The sequence below is a fragment of the Bactrocera latifrons genome, unplaced genomic scaffold (genome assembly GCF_001853355.1).
Source record: "Bactrocera latifrons isolate USDA-ARS-PBARC rearing strain unplaced genomic scaffold, ASM185335v1 scaffold_476, whole genome shotgun sequence".
NCBI classification, from domain to species: domain Eukaryota; kingdom Metazoa; phylum Arthropoda; class Insecta; order Diptera; family Tephritidae; genus Bactrocera; species Bactrocera latifrons.
Window position 1 is genome coordinate 159,991 of NW_017537130.1, and position 10,293 is coordinate 170,283.

At 35.5% G+C, this 10,293-nt stretch overlaps 1 protein-coding gene across 1 annotated transcript in view; it reads left to right on the forward strand.

Annotated features, from left to right (window-relative positions):
* Positions 1-9,352, forward strand: part of LOC108973416 (cadherin-86C-like) — a gene marked incomplete at its 3' end in the record, with an annotated part of 20,004 nt that extends 10,652 nt beyond the window's left edge. Inside the window, 3 exon segments of the mRNA XM_018940672.1 lie at positions 6,879-7,535; positions 7,618-7,701; positions 9,227-9,352. Coding sequence (XP_018796217.1) covers positions 6,909-7,535; positions 7,618-7,701; positions 9,227-9,352 — 837 coding nt within the window.
* Between the last annotated feature and the right edge of the window lie 941 nt (positions 9,353-10,293).

Here is a 10,293-nt window from a genome sequence, read left to right on the forward strand (position 1 = left end):
AATGGGTTGAGGCTGATCGACTAAGTCGGGGCCCGAAGTAAGGTTATCTGTAGTACTATATTCCAGCATAAGAAGATTCATCAAGCTACCTGGCTGTCTCCGGATCGAAATACCACCAACCAGATCGATCATGTTGTGCTAGACGGAAGACACGTCTCCAGTGATTTTGATGTGCGTGCGCTCCGAAGTCCTAACATCGACTCGGACCACTCTATTTTTGCAGYCATGATTCGCACCCGCCTCTGTGCAGCAAAAAATGCACGCCAACAAACACAAGGAAGGTTCGACGTCGAGAAGYTGCAATCACAACAGACAGCCGAACGATTTTACTCGGCTTGCACTCCTGCTCTCTGAGAGCACTCGTCAACAACTCGGTAAAAGGGAACTGTAGGACGGCTGAAATGAGGTAGATACCGAGAGGKGAGGAGGGAAGCGGGACGCATTTGCAGACAGAAAAAGAAAGAGACCGAAATGCGTRAGYAYGAAGAGCTTGATAAGCTGGCCAATAGGGGTAATGCTCGAAAATTTKACGAAAAACTGCGGCGGCTTTCAGAAGGTTTCAAGACCGGAGCATACTCTTGTAGAATCCCCAAAGGTGATCTAATCACCRATGCCCAGATCATACTTAAATTATAGAGGAACACTTCTAAATCCTGCTGTATGGTAGTGAACGCACAACGCCAGGAGAAGGTGAACCCGATCCCCCAATCGATGGCGATGGAGCAGACGTTCCATTGCTCGACCATGAAGAAGTTCGAGTAGCAATTACCCGCCTGAAGAACAGCAAAGCGGCTGGGGCCGATGGATTGCCGGCCGCGCTATTSAAACACCGCGGCGAAGAACTGATAAGGAGCATTCTTTGTAAAATATGGTCGAACGAAAGCATGCCCAACGATTGGAATTTAAGTGTGCTATGCCCAATGCATACAAAAGGAGGCCCCACAATCTGCGCCAACTACCGCGGGATAAGCCTCCTTAACATCGCTTATAGGGTTCTATCGAGCGTATTGTGTGAAAGATAAAAGCCCACCATCAACAAACTGATTGGATCTTATCAGTGTGGCTTTAGGCCTGACAAATYAACAACCGACCAGATATTCACCAACGATTCCATATCGTGCGACTTCTCCAACCTACTTCTGGAGAAAATAATTCGAGCTTCAGAACTAAATACAGAAGGTACCATCTTCTATAAGAGTGTACAGCTGCTGGCGTATGCCGATGATATTGATATCATTGACCTCAATAACCGCGCCGTTAGTTCTGTTTTCTCCAGACTTGATAAGGAAGCAAAACAAATTTGCATGGCAGTGAACGAGGCAAGACGAAATATCTCCTGTCATCAAACAAACAGTAGTCGCCTTCGACTAGGCCTCATGTCGCTGTTGACAGTCATAACTTCGAAGTCGTAAATAATTTCGTCTATCTTGGAACCAGCGTAAACACCACCAACAATGTCCCAAATTCCCGTCCTGCTATGTAGTGCAGAGGCTTGGACGATGTCAACAACTGATGCGCCGACATTGCGAGTTTTCGAGAGAAAAGTTCTGCGAAAGATTTATGGTCCTTTGCGCGTTGGCCACGGCCAATATCGCATTCGATGGAACGATGAGCTGTATGAGATATATGACTACATTGACATAGTTCAGCGAATTAAAAGACTACGGCTGCGCTGGGTAGGTCATGTTGTCCGAAGGGACGAAAACACCCCAGCTCTGAAAGTATTCGACGCTGTACCCGCCGGGGGAAGTAGAGGAGGGGAAGACCTCCACTCCGTTGCGACTGCCGAAGCGTGAAACCACATTTGGCAATTCAAGAAGATTCATTACAGAAACATACATTTGAGGATTATTGCACGATAAATCATATCCAGCATTTACCCATCACTACTGGGGTACTAAGGAAAAATGGAAAAGTGGAGCRTATACATAAGATAGTAATATCCATTTTATCAAAGGTTTCGAAGGATAATCCAGATCACTGGTACACAGTTCAACAATACATTAATAAATAAATAACAGGATGTGATATGAGACTTTCAGAAATATCGAGGTTAGACGAAATTATGGAAATGGAAGCTATTGGATCGTTCGAGATCGATCGCACAAAGCACGACATATAGCCAAAAAAACACTTCAGACTAAAATCATATAATAATATGAATGACCTTCTTCTTTTTCGTTTTTACTGACGTAAAGATTATTGCCAAGTTAACAACAGCGCACCAGTCGTTCCTTGTTTTTGCATCGTGACCCCAATTAGTAATTCCAAGCGACGCCAGGCCCTTCTCCGCCTGGTCTTTCCATCGGAGTGGAGGTCTTCCTATTCCTCTGCTTCCCCAGAGGGAAGTGCATCGAATACTTTTAGTGGAGTGGAGTGTTTTCGTCCATACGTACGACATGACCTAGCCAGCATAGCCGCTGTTCTTAATCCGCTCAATGTCGTAGTATATCTCATACAGCCCAATGTTCCATCGAATGGGATATCCACCGCGGCAATTCGCAAAGGACCAAACATCTTTCACAAAACCTTTCTCTCGGAAACTCGTAACGTCGACTCATCATATGATGTCATCGTCCATGCCTCTACACTATATAGCGTCCAATTCGCAAAGGACCAAACATCTCTCACAAAACCTTTCTCTCGAAAACTCGTAACGTCGACTCATCAGATGATGTCATCGTCCATGCCTCTACACCATATATCTGGACGGAATAATTAGTGACTTATTGATATTGGTTGTTGTTCGTCGAAAGAGAACTTTACTTCTCAGTTGCCTACTCAGTCCAAAGTAGCACCTACTGGCAAGAGTTGGTTTGCGTTGGATTTAGAGGCTGACATTGTTGTTGCTGTTAATGTTGGCTACATGAAAGACAAAATTATCTACAACTTCGAAGTTATGAAAGCGCACGTGCATGAACTCAGTTTGCAAGTACTATATACATATCACCCCCACCCTAAACAGGCCATATATATACAGGCTATATTAAGTTTTTCAGGAAGTTTGTAATACCCAGAAGGAAGGGTCAGAGACCCTATAAAGTATATACACATATAAATGATCAATATGTTGAGCTGAGTCGATTTAGCCATGTCCGTATGTCTGTCCGTCATTCAGTTTTTAAGATATCGTTTTGAAATTTTGCAAACGTCATTTGCTCTTCAAGAAGCTGCTCATTTGTCGGAACTGCCGATATTGGACCACTATAACATATAACTGCCCTACAAACTGAACGATCGGAATCAAGTTCTTGTATGGAAAACTGTCACATTTGACAATGTATCTTCACGAAATTTGGTATAGATTATTCTCTAAGGCAACAATGTAATCTCCGAAGAACTTGTTCAGATCAGCTTACTATAGCATATAGCTACCACACAAAATGAACGATAGGAATCAAATGCTTGCAGGGGAAACTTCCCCATTTGACGATATATCTTCACGAAATTTAGTATGAGTTATTGCTCATAGAAATAATGTAATGTCGGAAGATCAGATCGGCTCACTACAGCATATAGCTACCATACAAATCGAACTACCGGAATCAAGGGATAACTTTTGCATTTGACGTGGTATCTCCACTTAAGGTAATAATATAATCTCCTAAAAAATTGTTCATATCGGATTACTATAGCGTATACCTTCGATATAAACTGAATACATAGTTACTAAAAGAAATACATCTGTGAAGGATATATTAGCTTCGGTACAGCCGAAGTTAAGGTTTTTTCTTGTGTTTTTTTTTTAAACTATGTATGTATGAATTTACATATATACATATGTATGTGCTTGTGTAGATTATATGTAGCTTTTAATTATTTAAAAGTATTTGGTATAAAAACTTTACTCAGATTAAATCGACAGAATAGCAGTTATTTCCAAAGCTCCTAGTATTATATTACTATATTAGCAGTATGAACATCTTAGTTTCTTTTTTCAGTATTTGTTGTTTAAATGTATATCTAAACATATCATTTCATGAATATTTTTGCACAAAAAAATAAATTTTTAAGTATTTAAATTTACACTAAAATTCACAAAGAAGCAACACAATTGCGGATGCCTCAGAGTACATGTTAGCTCATGACTACAACGCAGAGGCTGCAAATTTTTTTCAATAATTGGTACAGAATTGCTTGACCTGCCTACAGAATTGGAGATAGACTCTAGAAATTATACAAACAATATGTTATGAAAACCGCGGACTAACCGATGCTAATTAGGAGTATCCGAGACAAATATGATGAATGTAGGTAATGAAATATATTTGGCATTACACTATTTTTATGTTAAATGTGAAACTTTAGTATATCTACCATAAAAAACTACAATACTTGAATTTAAAATATTTGTAAAATATATTATAAATTGATGTTCTGAATTGATCAATTTCATTTGATATTAATTAATTACATAAATTTTGAAAAAAGTGGTAACATTTTGAAAATAATGTGATAAAGAGTTGTTTTCGCACCGGAAACTTAATAAAATGGTATGTTTTTCTTCGAATTACCATTTGTAAGTAAAAACCCTTAACCTGAAATAATTTTAAACTAAACATATCAATAATTAGAAACGATTTGCTGTGCCCCGTTCAGGCCAATTTTAAATTTCATTCTATGCTTCAGGGTTTCTGTTAATTCGGCAACTCAAAATTTCTGTTGAGTAATTGATACACAATTTTCTGTTTCTATATTGCACTGAACAGTATATTTAAGATCGTAGATAGCTTTTTCACAGCAAGAATAGGTCGCTACATAGCTAAGTAAGGGGATTTAATAAATAAATAAATAAAAGACAAAAGGTACGACTGTAGGTTTTTATATGCATATGTACATATGTATGTATGTATGTACATATCTCTAGTGAACCTTCACAAAAGGTCTCCTTTTCTTAGTAACGCCAAGAAGGTTTAGTTCAGAAATATAAAAAGTCAGTAAGAAATAAATTGTTGATTATGTGGATGTACATTCATTTTTATTTATGTTCCCATGATAATGGTCGTAAATAAATCACAAGTTTCGGTTAAAATCAGATAGGAATGGCATCTCATGCGAGCAGTGAAATAGTAGTGGGTGTTAGAGCTTTACATATCTACAAAATACAAAATACCAAACAATTTTAACATCCATTTTTTCGTCTTTTTTTAATAAATAATTCCATTGTGAATCATTGTGGCTGAACACTATACAAGTCTTTCCACTCCCTTGTAGGTTTTACCGCTATTTATGACATATCCATTCTCGTTTTTCTTTACAGTGCTTCCCTCGGCCCACCAAAAGGTACACAGTCATGCTTGTTTTGCTTTTTACATGGAATAATAAATAAAAGAACAGGAAAATTACTTTTTGTTTGATAAAATTAAATATTTTTTAGTAAAAATAACACGGGTCAACACAGAATTTGACCATAACTTTAAAGAAGTAAATTTCCATGTCATAGGTAGTAATTAGACAAAAAAAAATATATGCTGTGAAAAGGTTTGCTTTTTTATTTATTAAACCGCATTCACGATATTTTTTAAAATATGTGGTTTAAATTTTTACCTGAAAATGATATCATTGAAAAAACATGTTTATTAAGTTTTACTATCAAAATAACTTACAAAAAGTAAAAAATAATTTAAAAGTGCACACTTCTACTTTTTCTTTTATGTTCATAGGTACTATCTCTTAGTAAACCCAAAATATAGTATTATTACAATAACTTTTACAAAAACCAGCTTTATACGAAAAAAAGGTATTTTCTTATCGTTTTTGTTCATAATTAATCAGAAAATCATAAAATAAACTTCAGGATAAAGAACGAAATTTTTTTGTAGAGTCGTGTAATCTATTGCAATCAGCTCACCGTTCACTACTATTCGATTGCTCGTTCATAAAAACAGATATACCAATATAATTGGCTCTAATAAAGTAACGGTAAGTGCTTCACACTTATTATTGTGTACAACAGAATAGTAACACTCCAGAGAATATATCATAAAAGAAAGCAAAATTTAAAGCAAAACTCTCCTTCCCAATAAGCACTACTATTTCAATGCTCCCAACTGTACGTTAAAAACGTAAAATGTTCGAACTATTCTCAACCTATTCTTGAACTATTTCTTTGCATTACACAACATCATTAGGGGTATTCTCTTGCTCTTGCAAAACCCATGCAAGGTCCATGAATTGCAGGTATTGCCTCTATCTGCACCGGCACAACAACAAACACACGCAGAAAATTATTTGCAATGGCTGTAAAATATGTCAGACCAAAACCCATGTTTATTTTCGTGCAATGACACGTAAAAAAATAATTGCAAACCTGTGTCAGCTGTCATTTTACTTAAATACATATTTTGACGTTAGTCAAAGATTTTATAATTTCTATTTAATTTATAAAGATTTGTTACAGTTTGTTTTGTTAAGAATGAATGCAGAAGGTGCGTCAATTCACAGTAGCCATATACAATAGTCATTTACAATAAATTGACCGAATTAGCCGTTCATATATCACTAGATTCTGCAATGGGTGCTCTCGTGCTCTTGTATATTTCGGTATAAGATTTTTGCAATATGCAATCTGCAACAGCAAGAGAATTTCAATATTTTGTCACTAAATCTATTTCCCGTTGGTAGAGTTTACCACTGAAATTGAAAAATATTTTACAGAAATCATTAAACATATATACCTCATATTCACATAATGTATTATGTATTAAACCCATATTTTGCAATAATTTATTTAATTAACTGTATTATCGTGTAACTGTCATTCATATAACTACAGTAAGCTTAGAATTATGTATAAAGTAAATTATTATATAATATAACTATGCATACAATGCGTATAAAAATAATTACAATTGTTACATAAGTAACTCGCTTTTCAGGAACCCTTTTGAAGTTGCAAATTTGCGGTAATGACTTTCAGCAATAATAAAAAAGGGAAAAATGAAAAAAATCATTATATTAATCAAATGTATTGTACGTGCTTACGAGGGATGGCCTTAGCATTAAAATATAGAAAGGTTTGTCAGCCGCTAACCTACTTTTCTGCTCATTCTCCATCACTATCTATAATAATGCAAAGTAAAACAACGGTATTGCGGATTTGGACAATCGGTATACTCTTTGCTGTCATTTGTCCATTCCATATAGTTCATTGCACCGATCCGAAATTTGATACATCAACAAGAATGCGACTTGTTTTAGTACCGGCGGATGCGCAAGTTGGAACTGTGATTTATCGAATACGTGCCACGGACGAAGAGTTTGACTATCCACTCACCTTTGAACTTATAGGCGATTCTGCATCAGCTACTGTTAAAATTGATTCGCTTCCATGCACCAAATACAATTCCGTTTGCCAAGCAAATGTTGTGTTACAGCGACGTTTAGAACCGGGGCGCTACTATGACTTCCAGGTATCTGTAAAAGACACAAAAGGAGGAATGGCTAGCCAACTGTGTTCTATTACTGCTACTAATTTCACAACACCACATGACCTCATATTTCCACACAAGCCGGGGATAATAATGATTCCAGAGGTAACCATTTAAATGAAAGAAAATAAATTCATTAAATAATTATAAAATATKTTTTCTTCCATCTGTATTTATACGGATAAAGGATGCAAAGCGTGGAACAGAATTGGATTACGTAATTGCTCGAAAAAATCCACTTTTTCAAAAACCAGTTTACCTTGAGTTATGGGTAAGTAGAAACTGATTTTAATATTAATTATTAACATGATCATTAATATCAAGGACTGAATAAATATTTTCCAATCTCGAAGGTAGCATTTTTGAAAATATTGCATCAGCCACCCTGTATGACATCCAACTGGGAGAAAATACATAGATGAGCCGTCATTAGAGTCAAATTTAAATGGTTTTACTTACCAAAAGGTAAAAAATTCTCGGCGTCCACTCCTGTCAAGCAAGCTCTCGATATCAATCTGTTGACAAGATGAATAATATGATGTTAATATGAAGCTTTAATTGATACCAAACATTAAAGAGAAAGTGAAGAAGATTTCATTTGAATTATACCGGGAAATTTCCGCGTTCGTTTTAAATCCATATTTATTGAAGTGCTGTACGATGCAAAATATCTATTGTGTAAACGAATAAATCAGAACATTATCCGACCCCGTAGAGCTGAACATGTCAGAGACATGGCTTCTCCAAAAATCAATCCAGACATTTGCACCAATTATTCTTGTGTTTTGGTAATAGTCGCACCGGTGCAAACGTTTGAATTCGATTGGCATATCTGTCGGGATCACTGGGACAATTATTACCATAATTTTCTTGACTGAAATTCTGGTTCTGTTTCAAAGTCGTAGTCGATCTTTGTTTGGAAAGAATGGATCCCATCATCAAACTCTTAATTTACGATTCCATAAAAGACATACTGACAAACATTACTTTTTTTTATACATATACTCGTATGGATAGATGGCATTGGCACCATCTGTTGAAAATTGATAGTACCAAATAAGAAACCTTCTATGGCTCATGTGCAAAGCAACTTTGCTAAAAATACGCATAGTTTACGATTCTATAAAGGCCATACAGACAAAATTTAACACTTGTTAAGAAAATGGAACATGACATGCTTTAATTAGAATCTCTGTTGATCGATGGGTAACATCAATAATGGCATTTTATGCCATTCTACAGATAGTATATGCTAGACCTCACGTGAGATCAATTACATATTTATAGGTTACTTATGTCTACGAGTATAAATATAGTAAACCGTTTGTGAAACAATAATGATATATTTTTAAGTACCAATTAGTAGCACTAAAATAATGAATAATATTTATTGTTTAAACTTTATACTTCACTTGCAGTTGAAGGTTAGATTTTTATTTTATACCAGAGACTTTTTTATAGTAATTAATTGTTAAGACTTATCTACTATATATAAATACATACATATCGTCACCTAAAATGCAATATAACGTATCATCACTTTTCATAAGTTTACAGGCGAATGAAAAACGTTATAAAGAAAGCACTCATATTGAAAGAAAACTTCGGTTTTTATAAAATGGCTATATATTTGTTATCAGACACTCATATTGAAACAAAATTTGAGTTTTGATTATAAAATGATTATATATTGGTTATTATTTCCGACACCATTTTCGAATTTTATTTTTTGATACTTGATGATACTTTGTTTTGCATTTAAGTTGACGATATTTAAATTCTACATTTAATTTCAGGGCTCTCAACTTTTTGCCATAAGACAAAAGATTGTTTCAGTTGAAACTACAGAAGGTACCGTGTTTTTGCTAGGACCACTTGACTTCGAAAAACAAGCTATGTACCATTTAACCATATTGGCTAATGTAAGTATATACATACATTTTTCAATATTTCTTTATTTATTGGATCTACTTAGTAAAGCCTAACAATAAGTATTCAAATCTTAAATATATTTAAAACTAAAGAAGCTCACGAAAGTGGTTGAGGTAAAACGTTGCTCTATAGTAGGGTGGTAGATCACTTCTTTTTAAACGTGTTTGATTGGAGGAATTTGCCAAGGCTAATCTGCTGTTCTTTATCTTCTTCTTTACCACAGGAATATTTATGAATGTTATCATTACGCATGTACCATGGTGCACYAGTGATTGTTCTAAGCTATGTTAAAATTGATTTTAGATTGGAAGCTTTGCATTATATCACAGTTGGTTGCTCAGGTCGTACACCGCATTTGAATGCCATACATCCAAATCGGTTTTATGATTGCATTGTATAAAATTACTTTGTTGCCTGGCTAAGTTTGGAATATTTGTTTAAAAGCCAATTTAAGTTAAAGATATTTTACTCGCTATATGTTTTCGCCACTTGAGTTTTCGATCTAGGTGTTACTTCATTCGCTTGGGGAACTTGAACATTGTTTATTTGAACTGTCCGACACGTTTCTGGTTTTATAGAGAATGTAACATCAATAATATTTGCATTTTTGCTCAATAATACTTATACGTCAGTTGACTAGCCATTCTTCGACAAAAGTTAACTGCTGCTCTAATACTCTTGATGCTCTGATGAGGCACTTGTTACGGCCATTAGTAGCTGTTGGAATGTCCGCTGTATATCTTATGTACAGAGTTGAGCCTAGCACGTTGCCCTGAGGTATACCAACCTTCATTACTCGTTCTTCTGATATGAAGTCTGCTACTTTAACTCTAAATTTTCTGTTTCTCATACTTATATTACTCCAAAGTTTTATGCAATTCGGAAGGTCAAATGTTTTTGTTTTTCCATAAAATGCCTTCATGGCAGACCT